This window comes from Canis lupus, chromosome 10 (assembly GCF_003254725.2).
Source record: "Canis lupus dingo isolate Sandy chromosome 10, ASM325472v2, whole genome shotgun sequence".
Taxonomy (NCBI): domain Eukaryota; kingdom Metazoa; phylum Chordata; class Mammalia; order Carnivora; family Canidae; genus Canis; species Canis lupus.
Window position 1 is genome coordinate 45,060,416 of NC_064252.1, and position 27,160 is coordinate 45,087,575.

The 27,160-nt window shown below is 44.1% G+C and overlaps 1 protein-coding gene and 1 long non-coding RNA gene across 5 annotated transcripts in view; one reads left to right on the forward strand and one right to left on the reverse strand.

Moving 5' to 3' along the window:
* Nucleotides 1-108: 108 nt before the first annotated feature.
* LOC112670756 (uncharacterized) lies at nt 109-26,311 on the forward strand. The gene is made up of 4 exons (XR_007413767.1): nt 109-414; nt 14,579-14,737; nt 19,006-19,095; nt 21,899-26,311. It is a non-coding gene; the product is annotated as an uncharacterized LOC112670756 (long non-coding RNA).
* The window catches only part of CNGA3 (cyclic nucleotide gated channel subunit alpha 3), a 28,783-nt gene continuing 12,482 nt past the window's right edge, over nt 10,860-27,160 (reverse strand). The window contains exons 4-8 of one of the 4 annotated variants that reach the window (XM_025464679.3): nt 25,931-25,981; nt 19,525-19,593; nt 18,205-18,312; nt 16,014-16,120; nt 10,860-14,047 (exon numbers count right to left, since the gene is read on the reverse strand). In XM_025464679.3, coding sequence (XP_025320464.1) covers nt 12,636-14,047; nt 16,014-16,120; nt 18,205-18,312; nt 19,525-19,593; nt 25,931-25,981 — 1,747 coding nt within the window. In that variant the 3' untranslated portion in view covers nt 10,860-12,635. Of the gene's footprint in view, nt 14,048-16,013; nt 16,121-18,204; nt 18,313-19,524; nt 19,594-22,797; nt 22,810-25,930; nt 25,982-27,160 lie in introns of all 4 variants that reach the window. The other 3 variants (XM_025464671.3, XM_049115858.1, XM_049115859.1) reach the window with 3 other exon arrangements.

Below are 27,160 nucleotides of genomic sequence, written 5' to 3' on the forward strand. Positions count from 1 at the left end.
GCTGCCGCCGCCGCCGCCGCCGCCGCCGCTCCGGAGGTCGCGCGCAGCCCCGCCCCGGCCCCGCCCCCTCGCCGCGCATGCGCGCTCCGCGAGCCCCGGCCGGGCTGCCCCGCCCCTCGGGGTGCGCCTCCCGGGCGGCGGAGAGGGGCGTCTGAGGGCCTCGCGCTGGTTTCTGCCCCGAGGTTCCCGCGAGACCCCGCTCTCGGCCGGGACGGAGTCTCCTGCGCGGAGTTGAACTTCTGGACTTAATCCGGCGATGGCGTTTTCGCCCTCAGTAGCCCGAGTCTTCCGAGGCCCTGACATATCCCCGAAGAGCGGCCACCGGGTGAGAGGCTCGGGCCGTGTGCCCCGCGGCGAGCGCGCTTCCCGTGGTGCAGGTACACGCGTCTAGGAGACGTTTAGGGAACCGAACAGGTAACCAGAAACAAGTAAAATTAAAACCCTACTTTGGGGGCAGCCCGGGTGGATCAGCGGTTAGCGCCGCCTTCGGCCCAGGGCCTGATCCTGGAGTCCCGGGATCGAGCCCCACGTCGGGCTCCCTGCACGGACCCAGCTTCTCCCTCTGCCTGTGCCTCTCTGCCTCTCTGTCTTTCATGAATAAATAAATAAAATCTTAAAAAAAAAAAAAAACAAAACCCTACTTTGAAAATACAGATAAGCAAAAAGAAGAAAGAAACTACTAACACCCTTGCAGACCTGCTCTGGCATAACTGTATAAATATGCATTCATAGACTCACCACATATCAGCTCCTTACACTTCTTCCCCAGATTCCTATTATTTTCATAGGAAAATATATATATAATAAAAGTTTTGGAGGAAATTTCCGATTTTAATATAACTGCAAGCCTTAATATTTCTGCTTGAGCAAGGATAAATATTGGACTGACTATAAGCATGTATTTTATTTTGAAGCCTAAATTTTATTTTTAAAAAATTCTTAAAAATTCTTAAATGAAAACTAACTCCATAAGACAGAACACTTATCAGAGTTCACATTCCTCAGGTGTAAAAGCAAGCATTTATAATTTGCTTTAAAAAGAAAAGATATTAACTAGAGATAAAAAATAAACAAGAATCCTCTAATCTCATTTAGAATTAGATTTAAGCCTCCCCATGTCACCAAAAACGAGATGCAATAGTTTGGAGTAAAAATAAATATAAAACTATTTTCAAAGCTCAATTTATTTACTGACTTTTATTTCTCCTCAGCAAAGGAATTTATTAACAAAACACTTTTTACTACTTTTTCAGATAAATAGAAAAAAAGATTGACTTAACCCTAGTATAAAATTAAAGCCAAGAAAATCAAACTTGTGGGAATGTGAAAATGTTTTTATATCTTATTTTCTAAAATTAGGGTGACCAATATACCTGGCTTACCTGAGATAGCCCCAGTTTACACCTTTTATCCAGCAAAAGTATTAATAAGACCTGCTTTGTGTCTCACAAGTGTTCTCAAAAGTGTTCAGATAACCCTATGGCCGTATTAGCATTAATCAAGCCAAGAGTGTTTTTAAATCATAAGCTTTAAAAAAAAAAAGAAACAAATTTAAACCCACAAATATTTAAAAATAGATGTCAGTCCAATTTCAAAAATTCATTCATTTAGGGACGCCTGGGTGGCTCAGTGGTTGAGCTTCTGCCTTCCACCCAAGGTGTGATCCTGGAGTCCCAGGATTGAATCCCACATCGGGCTCAATGCTCAGAAAAAAAAGAAAGGTCCACAAAAGAAGGAGGAGGAAGGGGAGGAAGAGGAACTGTGAAAAATACAATTAGGAATTTCCTCCTATTTGAGATAACAAAAGAAAAGGATCTAGGGATCATGGCAAACCTCACACACACAAAAATAAGGCAACATTGTGGTGTACTTAGATGAAAGGTAAGTGTAGTTGTTGCCATTGTAAGAACAGGAATACAGGGATGCCTGGGTGGTTCAGTGGTTGAGCATCTGCCTTTGGCTTCAGGGTCCTGGAATCGAGTCCTGCATCAGGCTCCCCACAGGGAGCCTGCTTCTCTCTCTGCCTATGTATCTGCCTCTGTGTCTGTCATGAATAAATAAATAAAATCTTTTTAAAAATTCATTTAGCATAGTAATGAACACTGAATGAAGATCAGGCTTCCAATAAATATTTGTCAGTTGACTGGTATGTAATTCCAGATCCTCTAATAATCACGTTTTAGTATAATAAGGAATGGGGCCCCAATCCTACTGTAGAGTGAACATTATCACGAGAAAAAGGCTCCAAGCTTGTTAGTAAATATGGTGCTATGCATTCCCTATGCATCACAGTGTGATGGAAGAAAGTATCCTAGAAGTGTGCTGGTGGGAAAGTATCCTTTAGAAACTCTCAATGTCATGTCGTCAACTAGCAGCATTAACATCCTCTCAGTACTTACTAGAAAATGTAAATGCCCAGGCCCCACACTAAACCAACTAAATCAGAATCTCTGAAAGTGGGACCAAGCAATGTGTATTTCAATAAGCCTTCCAGGGGATTCTGTAAACATGTGGACCTAGGTACTCTATATACAGTGTTACTTTGGGGATTAGAACCAGCCAACTTCACAATTCCTTTTTGGGTCATTAAATTTGATATATTTATATTTATATGTGTTTTCATTAGAGAATATATGTAGTCTTGAAAACCAACAGCTTTGCCCCCATAATAGCTGTGAAAAACAACAGTCAGGCAGCTACTAGAGGGGGCAAAGGGATTTGGAGCACCTCAAAAAGCTGTATCCCCAGAGACATGTCACTATTTGAAAAGCTCCACACTTGGGGCTTGATTTTAATCAACTTGACTCAGAGCTTACTCTCGTGGAATGGTCCCAACCACAAAGTGTTTGGTAAAAGCAATCAGCAGCAATCGTTTAACACTGCAGCTGCCTAAGGTAGTGACACTGGTTGGAGCCAAGAAAAGATTGACCAAGTAACTTAAGAGGAAATAATCAGGAAGTGCTATCCCTTAAGGGACTTTGGAAAGATCTGACATGCTTCTGGGAAGATTCTAGAATCTTTAGATCCTGGGAATCTAAAAGGACACACCCGTGTGCAACTGTACACATGCTCAGGAAAGACTTGAAAAGTACATAATCTCTCATTTTTGGCTGACTTTGAGCAAACAAGGAGTGAAGGCCCAGGCAGAATTGTAAACTGCCTGCCTAAGCATTGAAGACCTGCCTCAACATACACACACAACCCCTCTATCAAGGCAAGAAGACATATCAATCAGTTCCAGCATTTGAGAATACATTTGTCTAATCATTAGTGAATCACTCATCTAACCAGGCAAGTGTTTTAGTGGCTAAAAATGACAAAGAATATAGACTTTACAGAATTATTCCAAGAAAGTCACTAAACAAACAAAAAGTAACAATGAACTTTGGGGCAGGAGGAAATCTGATATCTAGATTTGCCATATTGTATTATTTTAAGTGTCCAGTTTTAAACAAAAATTTGTGAGAAAAATAAAGAAACCAGGCTAAAACATAGTGATAGAATGTCCATAAGAAAACACAAATGTTGGACTTACTAGACAAAGACTTTAAGTCACTTATTATAAATATGTCCAAAGAACGAAAATATTTTCAAAGAATTAAAGGAAACCATACCTCAAAAATTCAAGGAAAGTACAAGAGCAACAAAAAGAGAATATCAATAAAGATATAGAAATTATTATAAAGGAACCAAACATAAATACCATAATTAAAAAGTGCAATAACTGAAGTAAAAGTTATACCAGAGAACTACAACAGCAGGATTGAGCTGGTGGAGGAAAGAATTCACACTTTAGGATAGGTCAATTGATATTGCCTATTCTGAGGAAAATAACACAAAAAGAATGAAGAAATATGAACATAACCTCAGAGGTTTGTGGGACACCATATAGTATATCAACATAGACATACTGGAAGTCCCTGAAGGAGACGAGGTACAGAAGAATATTTGAAGAAATAATGGCCACGAATGTCCCAATGTGATGAAAAACACTAAGCTCTTTATCCAAGAACTTCAATAAACTCCAACTAGGATAAACTCAGAGATCCACACCTAGATACATCATAATCAAACTATCAGAAGCCAAGGAAGGAAAGAATCTTAAAAGCTCTGAAAGAAGCCACCCATTATGTACAAGAGATCCTCAATAAAATTAAGAACTGTCTTCCCATCAAAAACTGCGGGGGCCAGGAGACAGTAAGATCACATATACAAAGTAGTGAAAGAAAAAGGCTGTAAATACAGAATTCTATACTCAGCAAAGCTCTTTTGTAAAAGGAGAAATCAAAATATTCCCAAATAAACAAACTGATAATTCATTGCCAGAAGCTCCACCCTATTGGAAATACTAGAGAGTCCTTCAGGCTGAAATGAAAGGACACTGGAGAGTCACTCAAATTCACACAAAGGAATAAAAACTAAAGACAAATACAAGGTAAAAGTCAGTTTGCACCCCTTCTCTGTTAAAAGACAACTACATAAAACAACAATATCATCTGTGCTGCCGGTATCATAATATGAAAAAAGATACAATGTATATGGCAGTAACAGCATAAAGGAGCAAGGATAAAACTGCTTGATTGGAGCAGAGTTTGTGCAGACCACTGAAATTAGGTGAATTGGCCAGGACAAACACTAGGCATAGATAAAGATACAGATATAGATATAGCTACAGATTAAAAGAAAAAAGGGAATTAAAATAGTATCCTAGAACATAGCCATGTTCCAGGAAGAAGACAGTAAGAGATGAACAAAAGAAATACAAAGTATATAGAAAATGAATAGCAAAATGGCAGACATAAGTCCTACCTTATCACAAGTCATATTAAATCTAAATAAACTAAACATTCTAACCAAAAGCAGAGATTGGTGGATATTTTTTTAATCCCACCATGTGCTGTCTACAGAAACAAACTGAAAATTCAAAAGTATGAATAGGTTGAAGGTAAAATAATGGACAAAAGTACACCATGGAAACACTACCCAACAAAGTGCTGCAGTGATTACAGTAACATCAGACAAAATAAACCTTAAAACAGAACAAAACAAAAACTATTAACAAAGAGGAACATTTTACAAGAGGGTCAATCCATTAGGAAGATATAATAATTATAAGGATCATGCATCCAAACATATGAGGCAAAACTGACAGAATTTAAGAAAGGGACAATATAATAATAATAATTGACGATCTTAATATTCCAATTTTAGTGACAGATAAAACAATGCGGCAGGAGCTCAACAAGGAAATAGAAGACGTGAATAACATTATAAACCTACTAACCTTAACATATATCTATAGAATACTCCACCCAACAGTATCAGAACACATGTACATACTGCTTAATTATACATGAAACATTCTCTAGGATAGAGTATGTGGTAGGCCATTAAATAACTCAATAAATTAAAAAGGATCAAAGTCATACAAAGTATGTTCTTTGATCACAATGGTACTAAAATAAACATCTGCAAAAGAAGGAAATGACAGGTAGGCGTAAATTAAACAACACAGCCCTCAATAACAAGGGGCCGTAAGAGAACTCAAAAGGAAAATGAGAAAATATTTTACTTTATTTTCTTTTTTTTAAGTAGGCTCCATGCTCAGCAAGGAGCCCAAAATGAGGCTTGAACTCATGGCTGTGACATCAAGACCTGAGCTGAGATCAAGAGTCAAACGCTTAACCAACTGACCCACCCAGGCACTCTGTGTTTATTTAATTTAATTTAATTATTTTATTTTATTTTATTTTATTTTATTTTATTATTTTATTTTATTATTTTATTTTAAAGTAGACTCCATGCTTAGCATAAGAAAAATAAAATAAAACTTCAGCATAAGAAAATTTTTGGGATGCAGCTAATGCAGTGCTTAGAGGAAATTTTATAGCTGGAACCATCTATATTAAGAAAGAAGAAAGAACTAGAATCAGTCACTGAACTTTATCTTTAGAAACTAGAGAAATAACAAAACCTAAAGAAGCAGAATGAAATAATAAAAATTAGAATGGAAACAAATGAAATACAAGTAGAAAAATGGTACAGAAAATTCAATAAAACTAAAAATTGATTATTTTAAAGTATTAACAATTTTGACAAACCTTTAGCTAGAGAGACCAAGAAAAAAGGAGAGAGAAGATTCAAATTACTAAAACCAGGAATGAGAGGGGCACCTGGATGGCTCAGCCATGTAGGTGTCTGCCTTTGGCTCAGGTCATGATCTCAGGATCCTGGGATCAAGCCTGGATGGAGTCAGGCTCCCTAATTAGTGGGAAGTCAGCTTCTCCCTCTCCCTCTGCCCCTCCCCACCATGTTCTCTCTCTCTCTCTCTCTCTCTCTCTCTTTTTCTCTCTCTCTCTTAAATAAATAAATAAAAAGTTTAAAAAGAAATAAAGTTAGGAATGAGAGAGGAGACATCACGACTAACCTTAGATAAATCATAAGGATTATAAAGGAAACTGAACAACTTTATTTCAACAAACTACATAAATGGGGAGATAAGGAGAAATTTCTGGAAAGAAACAAAGGAAACAAGAAAGAAATAGAAAACCCGCATAGACCAATAAAAAAAAAAAGAATTAGTAACTTTAAAACATTCCATAAAAAAAAATCCTTAGACCCAGATGTCTCCACTAATAAATTTTAACAAATATCTAAAGAATCCTTTACAAACTCTTACAGAAATTAGGAGAAAAAAAAATTCCAAACTCATTCTATGAGGCCTGTATTGCTAATACCAAAACAAGACATAGACTCAGAATAATAAAAACTATAGCCCAGTATTTCTTATGAATACAGATTTTTAAAATCCTCCAAAAAAATATGCTAGCACACTGAATCTAGTAAGATGGAAAAGGTTATACACTGTGACCAAGTGGGATTTATCCCAGGAATACAAGGTGAGTTTAACATCTAAAAACCAATTAAGGTACTATGTTAATAAAAGACAAAAAAGCATATGATTATCTCCTGAGAGGCAGAAAACTCATTTGAGCCAATTCAACACCCAAAACTCAACAGACAAGGTATAGAAGAGAATATCCTCATGCTGACAAAGGGCATTTTTGAAAACTCACAGCTGATATTCTACTTGATGAAAGACAGTACTTTACCCCAAAGACCAGGAACAAGGAGACAAGGATGTCTCCTATCATGTCCATGAAACATTTTACTGGAGATTCTAGTGATAGCAAGTAAGCAAGCGAAAAAATAAAGGCATTCATGCTGAAAAGGAAAAAGTAAGACCATCTCTATTTGCAGATAACAAGATCTTGTTTTAGAAAAGGCTAAGGAATCCATTCAAAAGAATTAGAGGGAAAAAAATAAAAATAAATAAATAAATAAAAGAATTAGAGGAAACCAGATCGGCAAGGACACAGGATACAAAATCAATATTTTTTGTGTAAACAATGAACAATCCAAACATGAAATTAAGAAAACTCCATTTAATATAGCATCAAAAGTAATAAAATACTTAGCAATATATTTAACAAAAGAAGTCCAAGACTCCCATGCTGAAAATCCAAAACACTGTTCAAAGAAAGAAAGAAAACCCAAGTAGATGGAAAGACATCCAGTATTTATGGATCAGAAGACTCAATAGTTAGTTATAAGATGGTGATATCTCCCCAAATGGATCTATACACCAGTGCAATCCCTATAAAAACCCAGCTGCCTTCTTTGCAGAAATGGACAAGCTGATCTAAAATTTTTATGAAAATGGAAGGGACCCAGAATAGCCAAAACAATCTTGTAAGTGTTGAACAATGTTAGAGGACTTATCCTGACCAAAAATTACTTAGGTCATTTTACCCTAAATCCTTTAGTGAGGTTATATCATATATTTTTTAGTGCAGTTAAATCTATTTGTCACAATTGTCTTTCCATCCCAGGATCGTTCCACATCTTAGTTGACATTTTAAAATTTGCATACATTAAAGTTCGTTATTTGTGATGTATGGTTCTATGAGTTTGGACAGATGCATAGAGTCATATGCCCACCACCTCAGTATCACACATCATTCTAAAATTTCCCTTATGTGTCCCCTTTGTACTCATATGTTAAGTGTATTTTTAACGTTATAAAATATACCACGTTGTTATCCAAAGTAGCTGTACCATTTTGCATATCTACCAGACAACGAATGAGAATTCTTGGCGCTTCTCATCCTTGACAACATTTGGCATCGCCAGTTTCTTGTATTTAGCCATTCTGAAAGATGAATTTTAGGAAAGCAATTCTTTTCTCTTTTAAAGATTTGACTTATTTATTTGAAAGAGAGAGAGAGCAGGGGGAGAAGCAGAGGGAGAGGGACAAGCAGACACTGAGCTGAGTGGGGAGCCCCACTTAGGGCTCAATCTCATTACCCTGAGATCAGGACTTGAGCTGAAATCAAGAGTTGGCTGCTTAACTGATTGAACCACGCAGGCATCCAAAAAACAAAACAAAACAAAAACAAAAAAACAATTCTTAAACTACTTTGCACAGAGTAGGCGTACATTTTAAAAATCAATTAATGAATGATGTTGATTATATTTAAAGAGTAAATGCCTAAAGAGAGACGTTTCCCCCAACAGGAGTGATTATTAACTGAGGAAATGTATACTTCAGCATGAAGAACGATGCCCTCCCACAGGAGATGCTTGAGAAACGATACTTTCCCTTGTTCCTATCCTGCCTTTCCTCAGGGATTTCTGCATTCTCAAAAGGAAAAAGATTCGGGACAAAGGAAAACACTTTGACAGTAGGCTTTTAAACATCTGTTGGCAGGGAGAGGGTCTTCACCACATCCTCCAAGACATCCGAGGTAGGGCCTCCAGTCTGTGGTAGATATTCAGTCCCTGAAATCCAAGACTTCCTCCTCTCTGTCTTCCCTTTCCTAGAACTTTCTACTAGGCAACAGCTGAGGACTATTGGAAGGAAGAGGAGGGGACAAGGGACTTTCTTTTTCCTGGTTGCCAGCTGTCCTGGTTATATAGCCATAACAGCAGCAGATTGTCCTGGCAGTGGCAGTTGCATCCAGCCACCTTTGGGAACTTCTTTAGGGACGCCCCAGGACTAGTCCCACCACGCAGCGCCCCTCTTCAGATAATGTCCCCAGTCCTATCTTTGCCAGATTCCTCTGAGTTCCTACGGTACCAGTAACCACCAGCTGCACTCCCCTTCAGAGGTCTCAGTTGCAGCTGTGAGCTCTGAGGGGCTCCCCTCTGAGCATCCCTTTTCCTTTGTTCCCCCAGCCCTAAGGGTAACAGCTGCTTTCTGCAGTTATTCTCTCTGGGTAACCTCGGTGCTCCTTTTCTGCCCTCTCGTCCCTCCAAAGCCCATTCATTTAATTCCCTCTATTAAATTCTCTTTGGTGAAATACCTAAAATATTATATATTTTCCTAATGTGTCCTTAGATTATGATCTTTAGGTTATTTCCTGTTTTCTATGAAAAACAATGTTGCAATAAACATTTGTATATGCCTCTGGGTACACATATCTGAAATTTTTCCAAGAATATGGAGCCAGAAGTAGCACTGCTAGGTCACAGGTATGAGAATCAATTTTATTAGACAAAAATCATGCCCTGCACTTCAAAGAAGCATTTTTATTTTCCATTTTGTTCATTACAGCTTGCATTTTACCTTTCCTTCCTCAGGGTATTATTAATGGCCCTGAGACCCAGAGAAAGGAGCTGCCTTGGCTTCTCTTTGATACATTCCTGGAAGAAGGGTCTGAGATAGACCAGAGTTTGCCTGACAAAACCATAACAGATCCCTGGCCCTGTTTAACTTTGTGAGTTGGTAGTATCAGATCTCTGAGAGCCCGTGCTTCAGGGGAATGGAGCAGGTGTCCCTCTTGATGAATCAGTTGAGTTACAAATATATTCAGACACCATTTTTTACCGGTTACTGACAAGAAACCCTTTGTGCAGCTCTGTGTAGTTCCTGGCTCTCTGGCAGCTTTGGGAATTTCCAAGCTTGGGGCACTGGGATCTTTGCCAGGCTGGGTTCCTCAGAGCCAAAGTCCAGTCCTCTCATCTGAGATCCTGCCACCTTCCACCATCCTGGGTTTCTGCCAAGGAGCCTGCATCCATCCATACTTGGAGGGATGCTCAACAATATTTTCCTCCCTTCCTGTCTCAAGGAATTTCTCTCCTGAGACACACACGCACACACACACACTCCAGGGACTTAACCTCCCAACAATCTTGGCAGCTGGAGACTAACTAGATGAAATCGTTTTCATTTATTCCTTAAGGAGAACAATGTGATGTTTTCTGCACCCAAGGGGTTGCACAGGCCATTCCCATTATACTGTGCTGTTTGAAAGTTTATTCACAGTATCCTTCCCTGTGAGGTGATGTGGGCAGTAATGTTCCCATTTCTGAGATGAGGAAAGTGAGGCCCAGAAAAGTAAAGTAATTTGCCTGAGTGGCAGTTGGGACTTGAACAAACTCAGGCCCGACTCCCCAAGCGCCACTTTCTTACGCACCACCTCAACTCCCTGGGCATAAACAGAGGAAGACTCTAGGAAGAGTCTGCCTCTTGCTTTCTGTCCACGCATGCTTTTCCAAGCTGCCCGATTATCCCCCACAGCAAACTGGGACGAATGATACCAGGCCACTTAGCGTCCTGCCTGAGATCCACTTCTTATATATTTGAATGGTTTGACTCATTTACTCTGACAAATGTTGCAGCTTTGGTTGCTTTTTCTCACTTGCTTCTGGCTATGCATGTCCCGTCATATGAAGTGTGTGCCGTCCCCTAGACACTGGTGCCTGTTTTACTGGGGAGAGCGGGCTCACTGCCTTAGACACATATCCCAGAGCTAAATATTCCCTTTGACAAAATATGAAGCAGGAGTCATTCAATATATTTTTAATCCAGGTCTCTATTTTTCCTGTGCAAATATAAACATAGGCATAATTAATAGTTAAGGCTTTTAAAACATACGCATTTTGAGAATACATTGCTAGTTACACTTTGCTGATGATATGAGCTTAGAGCATATCTTCCTTTAATAGTCCTTTTAAGTTCATTTTAGAACGTTAAAATGGTCAAATGATCTATATTAAAAACAGAAGAGACCCATATAAATCCAAAATACATACTTGAAAATGCAGCACCTTTTGTATGAACTACATTAGGGCCCAGTTATATAGCATATGGATTATAACATCAGACCACAGAGACTTCAAGGTTCATAAAGCAAAATGGGGCATTTTTTTTTCTGAGAAGAAAGAGGAGGAGGAGAAAGAGAAATCAGAAGGGAAGGGAAGGGAAGGGAAGGGAAGGGAAGGGAAAGGAAGAGAAGAGAAAGAAGAGAAGAGAAGAGAAGAGAAGAGAAGAGAAGAGAAGAGAAGAGAAGAGAAGAGAAGAGAAGAGAAGAGAAGACAGGAGAAGAGAAGAGAGAAGACAAGAGAGAAGACAAGAGAAGAGAAAGAGGGAGGGAAGGGAGGAGAAAAAAAGAGAAGGAAACCTGTACATATGGCTTCTCTGCATCAGAAGAATAACTCACCTTTCGGTAATTTACAATGTGTATTTAAGTGGAGGATGGACCAGTAAGGTTATAACTTGTAATCATAGAAACTGAATATAGAAATATCATATACAATGGAAATGGAATTCTATTTACTGGATTAAAAAAAGAAAAAGCTAGGTCCTACAGTGGGTACACTTCCAGTGACTGGCAAGCTGAGAGCTTTGCCACACTGGACATAATTCCAAGGGTGAGTGAGGCTTCCTCTCTGAGTGGAGGGGCAGTTTGCAGATACAGCCTACGGGTTTGATCTTCTAAAAGTTCTAGTAGTCAGCTCTGCTTAACTCAGGACCCTATCCCAAACTGCAACCTGCAAGGCTCTCCCCTGAGCATAACTCTCACGCCAGAACAGGCTGCCCCTGTTCCTGACTCAGGAATCAGGCGAGAGGCTGTCTTCAATCCCCTTTGGTGAAATAGAAGATGTTTCTTTCCCTCATCGAGATGATCTTTTCTATGAAACAGATTCCAGTTTCATGGAGGCCGGCTGACAGGGAATCTGGATTTGCTTCATGGGCTCAAACTGACCTCAAATGGGGTGACTTAGCTTCATCTCTTGTGCTTATCACAGCACGATCAAAGGCCAGGATTTCTAGAATCCCAAAGAGCACATGAGGAGAGACCAGATTCAGAAATGTGCCCCAAACTGTCTCGTGTAAGGTTGAATTTGAGATCCCACATTGCACTCAAATTGTCACAGCTCCCTTATCAGAAGGTGGTGGCGTGGGGTGTGCAAGGGGGTGGATGACTAAATAATCTTCCATTTACAAGAAAATAAAGTTCAAAAGTCTAAAAATTCCTCATGGATTAAAAACATAATTGTGCTGTGCCCACACTCGTATGCGTGGACTGGGGACACCTCACATCGCACAAAGCCCTGCCTTGTGCAGCGTCCCATGTGGACATCACAATAACCTGCCACTTAACTGGGGCCGATGCGATGAGTCCCCCTTCCTAAATGAGGAAACTGAGGCTCTCTCCCAGGGCCACACATCTTGCAAAGGGTAAGGAGAATGCGAATGCAACCCCACCGAGTCCTGGGCCACTCGGCGGCGGCCACAGTGCATCACAGCAACGGCGGACTCTGGGAAGCAGGACACAGACCTCTGCATTTCACTGCTCTTTGATCTCTGTTTTTGCGGCATCCCCAGGAATACCCCCGTCAGATAGGGGGTCGCTCCCAGAGACCTTCACCTGGCGCTCCAGGTGACTGAGACGCTGTTTCACTTTCATCTGGGTTGCGTTGTACTCGGCCAGGAGCCGGGCGAACCTGGTCTGCAGGGTGTCCAGGGAGGACTCCAGGTGCTCCACCTTCTCCTCGATGTCCTTGGGGTCCGCCCCGGCCTTGGCCACGTCCTCGTCGATCAGGTTGTCCTTCATCAGGATCTGCCGCCCCTTCTCCTCCAGGGCCTTCTTGGCTTCCGGGTATTCAGTGAGAGCCTCCATCAGGTCATCCTTGGAGAGGCAGAACAGGTCTGAGTAGCCGATGCTCCTGATGTTGGCCGTCCTTCGGTTCCCTGACTTGCTTCCCTTGATGTTCAGGATGCTGATCTCCCCAAAGTAACTCCCGTCACTGAGGACCACGAACTGGGTGATCCCGTCATCAGCCACCACAGCCAGCTTGCCCTCCTTGATGATGTACATCTCCCTTCCGATGTCGCCCTTCTTGCAGATGTAATCCCCTGGGCTGAACACTGCAGGCCGCAGCTTGAGCACCAGCTCCACCAGCAGCCCTGCCTCGCAGTCCTGGAAGATGCGGACCTTCTTCAGAGTGTCTAGGTGCACATTGATGGCGATCTCGGCCTTCAATTTGTCTGGGAGACTCTTCAGCACCTCCTTCTCATCCACCGTCTTCTTGTTGGCCCACAGGTAGTCAAACCACCGGATCACCCGTGTCTCCAAGTCTTTGGTCACCTTGCGGAATTGCATGTACTGCTTGATGGAGTCAATCTTGGCCTGGAACTCGGCCCGTGAAGCATTCATGTTCGAGATCATGGAGCCCACATTGCCAACAATGGTGGCAAAGATTAGGACGCCCACTAAGAAGTCTATGACCACAAACACGTACTCCTCATCTTTTACAGGGGGTGGGGTCTCCCCGATGGTGGTCAGGGTCAAGGTGGACCAATAGAGACTGTAAATATACTTCCTGGAGAGGCGTCCATACTCTGGGTTTGAGACGTTTGGATAGACCCAGGAATCTGTCCCGAAACCAATGAACTTGGAAATGGCAAAGTAGATGCAAGCATTCCAGTGAATGATGATAAGGATGTACAAGACCAAGTTTCCGATCCTGAACAAATTGGGGTAGTTGGTTCTCGTCTCCGTGCGGTCAAAGAACTCAAAGAGCCGGGAAAACTTCAGTAGGCGGTTGAACCTCAGTTCTGGGTAGTTTACACCCAACTTAAAATAAGCCAGGTCTGTGGGGAGTAGGGACAATATGTCTAGCTTGAAGTGCACAGTCTTTGTGTAATGCTTCCACAGCCTCTGGGCATCCTTGACCATCAAGCCTTGCTCCAGGAAGCCTAAAGAAAAAGATGGAGGTCACTTGGGCATTAAAGAGACTACTTTTTTTTTGGACCATGGCCCACAGGAAAATATTTTACACCGTGATTAAAGAAAGCATAGTTAGGGCAGCCTGGGTAGCACAGCGGTTTAGCGCTGCCTGCAGCCCGGGCTGTGATCCTAGGGACCCGGGATCGAGTCCCAGGTCGGGCTCCCTGTGTGGAGCCTGCTTCTCCCTCTACCTATGTCTCTGCCTCTCTCTCTCTCTCTCTCTCTCTCTCTCTCTCTCTGTCTCTATGAATAAATAAATAAATAAAATCTTAAAAAAAAAGAAGGCGTAGTTATACATATATGACAGAAACAACTTCAAAAACCACATTTACCTATTACTATGAAAATGCACTTCTCATTTATGATATCCTACCTTTTTTATTCAGTTAAAAATGTAGATTAATTGGGTAAATTTGAATGTGGACTGGTGTTAGATGATAGGTCCTCCCTACTTCCTTAATTATATCCTCTCTAGATTCTAAAGATTTTTTCCCTTTCAGGTATGATCCATGGCCACTTGGTTTCTGTACTTACCTGCCTTATACACGAGGCTTCCTGTGGAATCCTAGAATACCAGGGACAGTACCCAAGAACAAAAAGGGACAAGATCACTGTCTGACTGGGGATAACTTGTCCCATTGAAGCTTGGTTGAAACAAGGTTAGTTGGCTCAATGAGTCGGGCCACCCAGGGAGCTCTTGTGTCTTAGTAGGCTTACGTGACCACAAAGTGGCAGACCACTAGGACTGGCTAAGTTACCCATGCAATCCTCAAGCTGCATACTTGAGGTCTTCTTCCTTCTTTTTTTTTTTTTTTAAGATTTATTTATTAAGAGAGAGAGAGAACATAAGCAGGGGGAGGGGCAAAGAGAGAGGGAGACAAGCAGACTCCCTTCTGAACCAGGAGTGAGGAATAATTCCATCCCAGAACCCTAAGATCATGACCTGAGCTGAAATCAAGAGATGGATGCTTAACTGCCAGAGCCACCCAGGCTCCCCAGAGGTCTTCTAAGTTGTAATGCTGTGCAGTGTGTGGAAGCGGTGGTCGTGGGGGGTGTCAGTATGGCCCTGTGGGGTAGTGACTGTAGACTCTGGGCCAGTCACTCAGTGTCTCTGGGCTTCAGTTTCTAAATCCGCAAGATGGAGATAATTACGCCTGTGCTTCCTATCTCCTGCAGCAGTTCTAATGAGAAAACAAGGTGCTTGAAATGCTTTGTACGCTGTGAAGCCACACGGAGGCTTGCTGCCATGATGTGATGATGGTTATTGACAACTATGGCATGGTTTTTAGCTCAAAAATCTGGAAAGTGACAAGCCAGGCCTCTGCCAGCTGGTGTGATGTCTTTGTGCAGATTACAAAAAGATGCCCAAAGGATGCACAGCTTGGACCCTCAGACACAGGGGGTTTTAACCCCACTCTTGATCAGAGGCAATCTGAGGGAAGTCATCATTAACCTGGGTCCTGTTTCCTCCTTATATCCGAAAGCCCCAGAGTAACATGTCCTGGATCCTCCAACTGTCCAGGAAAAGGAACTCCAAGATCAATGGAGTTCTCCCTCCTATTTCCTGAGATATTGAACCATCACTGCTGGAGGGGGTCCTTTGAGAGATGACAGTTTGGCCTTATTTCACTGGTGATACAAATGAGGCCCAGAGAGACAACTTGACTTGCTCAAGGTCACACAGCTTGTTGGGACAGCAGGGACCAGTACCCAGGTATCCTGACCTCTACTCAAGGGCCATTGTAGAGGGAGCAGTACCACGCCTCACTATTTGAGTTACCCCAGACCTGCCTGGACTCTTGCAGTCAGAGGGAGGTAATGTCACCCATTCTGGATCTCCTGAACCCGCCTTGTGGTCCCCGAGGTCCCCCTCCTGATGCATGAGGTGGGTCTGTGGTCTGGCCCAGAGAAGTCCCTGGGCCTGGGCCCACTCACCTGTCCGGGCTCGCACCAGCACATCCAAGCCATAGAGGAAATCTGCCGAGTAGTCCAGGAGCAGCCACAGCATCACGTGCTCAGACTGCAGCTCATCGAAACAGGCCCTAAGCAAGTGAGGGAAGGAGTGGGCATGTCCAGGCCTTGGTCTAAGGCAGGGTCCATCTCTGTGCTAAATCCTGCAGCTTTCATCTTTGTGTTAGCCCACCTGCAGGGTTTGGGCCCCAGCATTATCACCCCAGGCTCTGATGAGGAGATCCAGCTCTGAGGTTTTCTGTCCCAAAGAATGAACCCTTTTGCCTCTAGATCATATGCTCTGAGATCCCAGGAGGGGCAGTGCGTCTAGGCCTCACTGGTGGAGTCATGTGAAGAGATGGAGCACTTGCCCTTTCTGGGGTCAAATGCCAACAAAACTAGAAGAATTTCTCAGAAATTAATAACTGGAAAAGCCAGTAAATATTTTCTACTTTCTAGATCATTATGCTCACCATTTCTCATGCAGACAATACCCCCCAAATACCCCTCTTCACTTCAAAAGACCAGCAGCTGGTGCCTGCATCCCCACCCTACAGCTCACTTAGGAAACTGAGGCCCTGCTGCCTCCTCAGAATAGCAACTTTCCTGCAGCCCCAGAAGCCCCATTCACACAGGAGCAACTGGCCCACATATCCCCATCTTGCAGGTGGGCTAGGAGGGGCCCCAAATTCTCCCCCTTCTCACTCCCACATTTATCCTCAGAAGAGCAGGAGTTCCCTTCCTCATTCTGATAATCCCCAAAGCCCGCACTTATACTCAGTAGCATGTCTTGCAGGCTTGCTCAGGATTGGTGCAAAGCCCCCTGCCTCCCCTGCACCTCTCCCAACCAACTGCAGAAGAAGGGCTGCTGTTAAGGGCCCTGAGCCCTCTCATTTGTTTTCAGAGAGTAGCAGCTCACCCCTTATCCTACCCCGAAGCTTGCTTAGAGAAGCCCCGAGGCCTCCTGTGTACTTCTAGAAAAGTAGCAGCTTGCCTCTCTGTCCTCAAACTGCTTGCTCAGGAACTTCCCCAAACCCCTGCCCCCTCAGAAGAGTAGCCTCCCCCTCCCCCTCCAGAGCACCCAAAGCCTCACCCGCTGTGGGAAGAGCAGCTGCTCACCCCTGCATGCCTGTCTCATGGGCTTGCGCAGAAAGGCTCCAGAGCCTAATGCTTAGGACACAGTCTCTCATCCTTGCATCCTTGCCTTGCAGTTCACTCAGATATGCCACACAGACTCCCACCAACCCGCCCAGAGGAGAGGCAGGTATCCCTACATCTCTCTCCTGTGGACTTACTCATAAACTGCCCCCCAACACCCCTGCTTGTCCACAGAGAGCAAGCAGCTTACCCTGCATCTCTGTCCTGCAGCTTGCTCAGGGATGCCCGGGGGTCCTGTTTGCCCTCAGAAGAACATAGCCCCTTGGCACCCCAAATCCTGTAGAGAAGCCCAATCCCCCAGCTGGCCCTCAGAGGAGCAGCATCCTGCCCCTGTATTCCCAAGCAGCAGATTTCCTAAGAGACCCTAAACCCTTCCCTCCCTCAATCTCTTACTAGAGGAGTAGCAGCTTACCCCGTACCTCCCTCCCAGTTTGCTTAGAAAAGTTCCAGAGCCTCCAGTTCTCCCCAGGAGAGTAACAGCTTGCCTTGTACCTCAGAAATGCGTTTGTGGGGCACTTCACAAAGCCCACATCTACCCTCATCCCTGTCCTGCAGGCCTTCTCAGGAGCACCCTGCTCTCACAAGAGCAGCAGCTTGCACCTCAGCACTCCGACTTGCTTGGGCTTACAATCAGAGAACTGTGCCCTTCCCCTGCATCCTTGTCCTGCAGGCTGCTCAGGAACACCCTGCCCCCACCCATTTCCCTGCAGAAGAGTAGCTACTCGCCCCTGCATCTTCCTCCTACAGCTGGATTAAGAATGTTCCAAGGTGACAGGACCCTTGCTGCCCATAGCAAGCACAGATCCCCCACCGTGCTTCAGAGAACTCTGATGGTCTTCTAGATCCTCCTCAGAGATGGAAAAATGAAGACACTCAGTTGGATGGTGGCCATGTGGGGACCAGAAATCCAGCCCCTGAGTGGGACCCAGAGCTCTATCTTGAGGCCTGACTGCCTCACCCCTCCTTGCTCCTCCACCCTCACCCCTCCCTGTATGGTGACCCTGCCCCATGCCCCTACCTGCACACCAGCAGACACCAGTTATAGAAGACAGGCAGGGCAATGAGAGTCAACCAGCGATAGTACATGTTGCTGGAGGGGTCCATCACCATGGTGGCCTTCTTGTTTCTGGAAACACCAACACACAAACAATGCAGTATATTGAAAGATCACAGCATCGGACAGTCTTAGAGATTTGGACTAGCTTAGAGACCCTAGGGTAGCTGCAGGCTAAACTCAAGAGACTCAAGGACACGGGTTATCCTTGCATGAGAGGACAGGCTGGGAGAGGGCAGATTGGAGGCCCTTCCCTCCTAGCTCAGCTTCCCAGAAAGCCACAGTTGACCATAAAACCATGGTGCTAACATTCCCATGTGTCTGTGGTATAACCTACATCCTTCAGCATGCTGGGAGTAAATTGCAGCATAGCACGGTAATGTTGAAGCCACCTGGGGGAGCTCTGTGAGAACACTGATTCTTGGGGCCCACCCAGATTCCCTCCAGGGCTGGGACTTGAGATGTGCATTTAAACACTGCCCACTGGTTCTGCAGTCCAGCTCCTCTCTGGACTGCATTCAGGAGCTAACTGCATCTGCGCAGATGATCTGAAGACTCCTATCCAAGTACTTGGATCCTGCCTCTTCATCAAAAAACGACTAACATGGGAATCATCTAGGTTATGTGGGCCAACACTGGAGGAAGCAATAGCTTAGGGTGCTTTCTGTTTTTATTTTCCAGATTTTCTGAGGATTAGTGTTTATAGGTAGTATTGGAGATTCTTCTTTTCCTTTGGATTCATGTATCTTCTCCTTGGCCCCATAGGTCCCACAAGCTGGCCCTAGCCCGCAGAGCTGCTCCCAGGCCCCAGAGAAGACCCTGGGATGCCTTTCTGCCTTTGCCTTGATTCAGCAGGTACAGGATCAACAGCTCACTGACAGGGCTTTGGAATGTTAACAACACATATCACCCCTGGGTGTGGAATGAAGTTTGTGAATATAGTATTTCCTAGTGCCAGGGAGTAGACCTCAGCTTACCCCGACTGTACAGACAGGCAAACAGAATATGGGGTGGGGGTGCACAGGAGTGGGCTCACAGGGACAGCCCCTCTGGGTGCTCTGAATTGGGGCGGGACTCTGTCTGCAGGGTGGGCCCCTCACACCGTCTCAGGAAGCCTGATCCCCACCTGGCACCACTGTGCTCCCACAACACTAGGCAGCCCCTCTCTAGGGCCAATGCTGAGGCCTGACCACATGGTTCTCAGACTCACAGGAACCAGGAAGAGGCCAGGCCTTCGGGGACCACTGCACCCCCTTGTTGGAGGCAGCTCTTCTCAGTACTTACTCCTCTTGTTTTGTGCAGTTTTTCTCTTTCTCTTCCTTTTTCTCCTTCTCCTCCTTTTTCGCCTTGTCACTGGATGACACAGGGGGGACATTTAGCAATTTTCATAGGCCAAGGACACTACCACAGTAGAGAGAGTGGGCCACAGTCACAAGGAGGAGAGGGTATGGTGTGGGAAATGGATATTTCTAGCACACTGGGATGAAGCGAGGTTATAGCTTTTATTGCTATTATTATTCCTGGGGCTTGAGGTAAAGCACCCCATTAAAGCATACGTCATACGTAGTCAGGTATACACAGTGGTCCAGTCTAATGTTCTAGCATTTCTGACTGACTTTCGCCAGCCCCTGGGAAGTCACAAAGAGCTTGAGACCAGAGACACTTTGAGGTAATGGGAAATGAACCCACATCCACATATTGAGAGCGGAAAAGTCACTTGGGGGTTCAGAGGCTCATGTACAGTTCTTTGTTCTGAAGGGAAGGGTATGGCTTGGTAGCTGTTCTCAAAACCCGCCCGTGTAGCAGATGAAATCTGGCCCTTGATAAGGAAGCCAGGGAGGAGAAGGGAAGCAAAATACACACAGGCAGGAACAGGTTTGCCCCATAACAGCAAATCTTAAAGAGTCATCTGAGGCAAACGCAGTCATGTTCAGATACTTATCCAGATGTTTCTGGACCGTGAGGCTGGGGACTGCATGGCCCCCTTCCATCCACATCTACAGGAAGGTCCTATGAGTGCAGGTGTCTCCTCAACACATGACTTTACTCGGCTTCCTCTTCTTTATGGCATATCTTTAAGGGTTAACACTGTTAAAAAGGTTGCCTGTTGATAATTATATTAGTTCTTCAAGGCAGGCATTAATGCCCTTAGAGAATCATCCAGAGACCCCTCTCTGATCTTCCTGTTCCACATCCTGGAGGAAGCACAGGTTGAGAAATAAGCACCTGCCAATTAAACACTCATTGGAAAAGACCAATATACTTTACACAGCAGTTCCTAAGGAAATAATCAAAGATGTGTGCAAACAGGCGTACAGAAAAATAATCACTACCATTAGCTGTAATGGTCAAAAGCATAAGCAATCTAGTCCTACAACAGGAGGAGATTCATCAACAATGGAATTCTACAAGGCTCCTCAAAGTAATGTGGAAGAGTATTTGGGAACATGGGAAAACATTTCTAATATTTTGCCAAGTTAAAAGCAGACTGCAAAAAAGCTCAGAATAACAGCTGCATGAGGTTTCTATTGCTGCCAGAACTGTCACCACTTTAGTGGCTTAAAACAACCCAAACTGCAGATCTGTAGGTCATAAATCTGGTATGGGCTGAAAATTGAGCCTTGTGCTGAAATTGAGTTGTCGGCAGGGCTCTGTGATTCTTTTTGAGGATTCCAGGAGAGAATCTGTTTCCTGCTCATTTGGATTATTGGTGGAATTTAATTCCTTGCAAGTAGAGGACCAATATCCTCATTTATTTGCTGGCTGTAAGCTGAGGGCATGCCCAGCTTTTAGAGGCTTCCTTCTATGCTCAGAGCCAGCAACAGCAGGCGGAGTCCTTCTCAAGATGCCATCTCTCTGGTTCTCTGCAGCTGGAAAGCTTCTGCACTTTCAAGGATGCATGTGATTAGACTGGGCCCACCTTGATAGTCCAGGATAATCTCCCCATCTCAAGGTACTGAGATTTAATTACATTTGCAAAGTCCCTTTTGCTGTGTGAAGTAACCTAGTCACAGGAGGTGAGGACTAAGGCATGGACATGGGGAGGAACCATTATGCCACCTACCGCAGTCTGTCCCTTAGCCTTCAAAGATTTACATCCATCCCGTGGGCTAAATGCATTCACCCTAATTCCAAGACCCCCCAAAGTTTCATCCCATTCTAGCATCAACTCAGAATCTGAAAGTATTATTGAAATCTCATCAGCTCAAAAGTCCCAAATCTTATCATCTAAATCAGGTAGGGGTAAGACTCTGTCTGGGAATCATCCTAGGGCATGAGTCACTCTACTTGTGAACCTGCAAAACTAAAACAAATCATCTGTTCCAAAGATACAATGCAAGGGCAGGTATAGGATATTAATTATAGATATTCCAGTTCAAAAAGGGAGAAAACCAAAGGACAAGAGTGTTACTGGTCCCAAGCAATTTTGAAATCCAGCAGGGCACCAGCCATTCTGTCTCAAGGCCTGAGAATAATCCTTGGTAGTTTTCATGCCTCCACCCTCTGAGCTCAGAGCTTTGCCCTCTGAGCCCTCCTTTCTTCCTCCTTAAAGGAATCACCTGTTTATAGCTGAGTATTCTAATCAACCTGTTTCCTGCATCTAGAATTTAGGGGTCCCATAATCTCCCTCCATTTCATACTGTTTCTGTCCCTTCAGGTCCAAGCTGGTGGTGTTTCTGCTGGCAGGAAATCTTCTAGAACACTGCAGGTCATGTATGTTAGAGGGAATCACTGTGCCAGACAAGAGGCTCTTCCATAGATCTGTCTGAGAAATCCCTTCTCTATTTTTGGCTTCTGCTGGGATGGCAGAGGGGAGCTTGAGTCACATCCTTAAATTCTTCTGGGAGTCTTTTGTTGCCTACTCAGAACTTTTGAACTTTCTGAGGTATTAGCAAATGACTGTTAAGCCACACCCTCGACTTTTTCTCAAAGCACACTTTCCTGACAGTTTTTTAAATTTAGTAACTTTCCCTTTTGAGTAGGCTGAGAATTTGCAAAACCATGAAGTCCTGTTTCCTTTTTCTTTCAAATTCTTCCTTCCATTTATCTCTCTCCTCTTGGGTTTTACCATAAGCAGCAAGAAGACACCAGCCTGGACCTTCAACACCTTTGGTTGGAAATATCCTCAGCTACTTTGTCAAGTTCATTGCCCACAAGTCCTATTTCCCACCCGCCTGCCGGATGTAGTTGTGCTAAGCTTTCTGCCACTGTAAAACAATAGTCCTCTTTCTCCAGTTTCCAATGGCATTCTCCTCATTTTTTTGCAAGTCCTTAGCAGCAGCATCCTTTTTAAAAAAAAAAAAAAAAAGATTTTATTTATTCATTTATGAGAGACACAGAAAGGGAGGCAGAGACATAGGCAGAGGGAGAAGCAGGCTCCCTGTGGGGAGCCCGATATGGGACTCAATCCCAGGACCCAAGGATCACACCCTGAAGCCAAAGGCAGATGCTCAGCCACTGAGCTACCCAGCAGGATGCTGCTGGTGAACCATCCCACCAGCAGCATCCTTAAAGCCCTGGGTCCTCCTAATGGTTCAAGCCACAAGGTGGTTGGACAATTTAGGTTTTCTCTGTAATGTTCCTCATTTCCTTCTGAGACCTCACTGGAAGAGGCTTTGATGTCCATATTTCTACTACCAGCCTATTCAAAGCAATCTAGGCTTTTATTTATTTTTAAATTATGCTTTCAGAATTCTTCTGGGGTCTGTTCTGAAGCCAGTCCTGCATTGTTTGGTATTTGTTTCAGCAGAACCCCCTTCCTGATATCAAAAGCTGTATTATTTGTTTGCTACTGCTGCCATAACAAATTACCACGAACTTAGAGGCTTCAAACAACCCAAATATGTTATCTTATAGTTCTCTAGATGAAAATTCTGGAAAAAGTCTGGACAAAAATCGGGGCGGGCAAGCTGCATTTCTTCCTGGAGGCCCTGGGAGAGAATCTGTTTCCTACTCACTGGGGTTATGGGCAGTGTTCAGTTTCTTGAAGCTATAGGACCAAAGTATCTGTCTTCTTGCTGCTAAAAATGGAAGGCTACTCCCAGCTTTGAGAGGCTGTTGTATTCCTTGCTTTGTGTCACCCTTTCTCCTTCTTCAAAGCCAGCAGTTACTGGTTGGGTTCTTCTCACAATGAAAATTCCTCTTCTTCCTCCTTCCATCTTGTCTCACAGACCCACGCTTCTTCCCCTCTTTCTGCTTTTAAGGACTCATGTGACTATATTGGACCCACCTGATAATCCAGGATAATCTCCAAGGTCTTCAAATTTAATTACATTTGCAAAGTCCTATTTGCCATATAAGGTAACCTCTCCACAGGTTCCAGGGATTAGGATGTAGCCATTTTAGGGAGGTGGTGGTGAAATTGTTCTGCTTACCTCGCTAGTCAGTATTTATTGGGCACTTACTATATACCAGGCTCTGTTCTAAGCACTGTACATGTATTTACATAGTCTTCGCACAACCTCATAAGACATTAGTACAAACCCTATTTTACAAATCAGGGGACTAATGTACAGAAAGGTCAGGTAGCTTGCCTAAGGTCACAAAGCTCTTTGTGGCTGAATAGGGATACAAATGCACTTAACCAGCATATATATAATGATATATGTATATACTATATGTGTATATGATATAAAAGTTGATAACATATATATCATATATATGTACTTACTTGTAATTGATAGCATATATATCATATGTGTAATTATGTATAATTTAAATAATAAAAATAATTAACATATAACAGTTATACTATAGTATATACCAGTATATAATAATCTTTTTATATATAATATAATCTTTCTATCTATTCAGTATCCATAGAAAAACTTGGAGGGATATTTCCCAACATGTAAGAGGAGTTATCTTTGATAATGGGATTCTACTACTAAAATGAAGCATATTTTTTGAGGGTGTATGCTCATGGGTGCTTTTCTGTGTTTTCTGAGTTTTTGACAGTGAACACATGAATGAATTGAATCAAAATAAAAGGATATTAAACTTGGTAAATGAGAAGAGCAAGGACAGTCTCCCATCTCCTGTCCTCTTCAATCTACCAATGAAGTGTCCCTTGAAGGGTTTTCTGCCACTGAAGTCTTAATGCCAAGATACCAGCAGAGGGCACTGCCTACAAGCTCATGGAGCATGCTTAGACCAGCAGGGAGTTAACACCTGGCCAGGATGTATGGCATGGGGGTTACAGGCCTTGGCCTTTCCCCTGGTTATCAACCTGCTGTGGACCTATGAAAAACCCAGCACCATTCCACTGCACCCCAGAATCCACCCAGCTCTGCCCTGAAGGACCTATACAGAGCTGCAAAACAATGCCAGTTTGGGCTGGGAACAGTTTGCTCTGGGACAGAGAAAAATTATTCAGGACCCATGGGATTAAGTGAAAATGCCAGAAACGTGTTGGAAGAATGGGGAAGAGCATCCATAAGAATTATTTCTGTAACTCTCTGCCCAACTGGTCATATTTTGGGACAGTCCCCAATTTTCTCCCTCAGTCCTTGGCCTGCAGCATGGATCCATGATCCGAACCCATCTGAAAAGATGTATAGGAGCCTGATGCAGCCAACACCCCCCCCCCCACCATCCTCACCCACATCCCAGCCCCAGAAAAGAAAAGGCTAGAGGCCTGCAGGACCTCCATCTGTGGTTTTCAGTGCCCAGAGCCTATCTCTGACTACGGGGACTCAACACTGGGGGGTTCCAGGGTGTTTAATATCAAGTTTGGCTTTAGATCAAGCACATAGCTGCTGTTTTGCAGATTAAATAATCTCATTTACCTTTATTGCTGGCTTTTGGGTCTCTGAATCTGATATCCACCCAACAAAATGCAACTAAGTTTCATGGAGGGAAATGGAGAAAACCTCTATCCAAGAAACAAAGGAAAATAAGAAAAAGCCTTGGCACATTTCTCTTTCAATTGTAAGTCAGAAATTCAGATTTCTTCCTGCTGATATTGCTGGGTTTTCCCCTAAGCTTCAACTGAGACTTCCTCCCACGCCTGCCCCCATGGTATTCCATAAAGAAGGCTGGAGAATGGTGCACCCACATACGTGCTAACCCACGTATATGATCACACACATCCTCCTTGGACTCTTGAGTGGCACTTGCCAGAATCACACATCATATTGATCTTCCAGCTCAGCATCTGGTGATAAAAAAAAGTATTTACAGCAGGCCATCATTTCAAGAGGCTATCTTCTGGAAGTATTTAAATTTCCTCTTCCCACTGTCCTGATCACACCCTCCAAATTGGCCTGGACTGACCTGATGACAAGGGGGGACCCTGGAGCTTGAGGTCATAGAATGGAAAATGCATACTCATCATGAAGGAGAGCATCCATGCTCCATAAAGGAACTCCGATTTTGCACCCTCAAACACATAGTGCTAGAGGACGTCAAAGCTTAAAACATTTATGCAATTCAACCCCTTTGCATTATAGATGAGAAAAATGAGGGAAAGAGAGAAAATGACTTGCTCCAAAAAGTCATAATGGGCCAGGTCCCTTCCCCATTTTTCCACGGGGATGGAATTTTGGTGAAAGGTACAGGATTCTAATCTAGCGGTGTTTGGGGAGTGTGTTTAAGCAGGGGGAGCGAGGCTGGGGCATCTACGGGGAGGCAAGTGGCCAGTGGGACCAGGGAAAGCGAGGGGGCTCTGCTGGGAAGCAGAGGTACTCACTCCTCTGAATTGTTGCAGGTGTTGGTGTTGTTTCTGGCCAGGGGCCAGCCACTGCAGAAAAGTAGAGAGAATGCAGCATGGGAATCTGAGCTCAGTTCCAATTGCTGGGAATCATTAGCCCCAGGTGGTTATTCTAGGCACCCCCCCATGCCCGGTCCCCTGGGCCTTTCCACACAGCTTGAAGGATCCACCACAAAAATTTGGGGGACTAGTTAGCCCTAGTAAATAAAGCTTTGTGGGAAGAGAGGATGAACATTTGGCTAAACTGAGTTCTTCTGAATAAACGAGAGTTGCTATGTGAATCCCACCCAGTCCCAGCCTCATATTCCACTCAATTTCATTCCATTTAACCATATGCCAGGCAGGGCACCAGGAGCTACAAGGGGCACAGACGTGAAGCTGAGGGGCACCTGCCTTGGGGTGCACTTAGGTGATGCGGGCTGAGTGCCTTCAGAATGCACATACTCAGCAGCCCCAGCAACCTGCTCCCCTCACCTGCACAGGCAGGGCTCTCAGAAGCCACCCCCCCCCACACACACACCCCAACCCTCCTGCCGAAAACACAATCACAGCAGCCCACTTCCGACTTGCAGGTCCAAAAAATAGACCGTGGGCAGAACTGTCCCAGTTTTGAGGCTCTATCCTGCCCTAGGCCCTTGTCACTGCATTAATCTTAACACTTCCCGGCCTGCCATCCCTGATCTCTATGAGGATTGGGTAGAAAGCAGAGGCTGGTTTTGCACCCAAACTGCATGTTTATTTAAAGCCAAATCCCATGGTCCTTCATGGTGTTCTCTAGGTATTATCTCCTAGTGCTCAATTGCTAATACACGTGTTTTTGACACAGCTAGTTTAAGAAAGCCCGTTGGCCTCACAGCTGCCTGTCACCACTGCAGACCATTCACAGAAGACAGCCGGGACTGAAGCCAGTGGCTAGTGGTACTCCTGCCTGGCTCTCAGGGCACCTCTTCTATGATGCTGAACACCGAGCCAAATGCCATTCTGGTACTTCTGCTCACGCCTGCTCAAGTCTCCCTCTCATCATCCAGGATGTGGCTCTAACTCCTTGTTTGGGGGTTGGTTCTGATCATCGGAAAGTCCCCCAGGGAATTTCCCAACTCCTGTGAAATTGGGAAAGTGTTGCTCCTTGAGATGCAGTGGCCTGTGTTCACCACATTTCTGTGTCTGGGATCTCTTAAGGGCAAACCAGCAGAACAACCAAGACCTGTC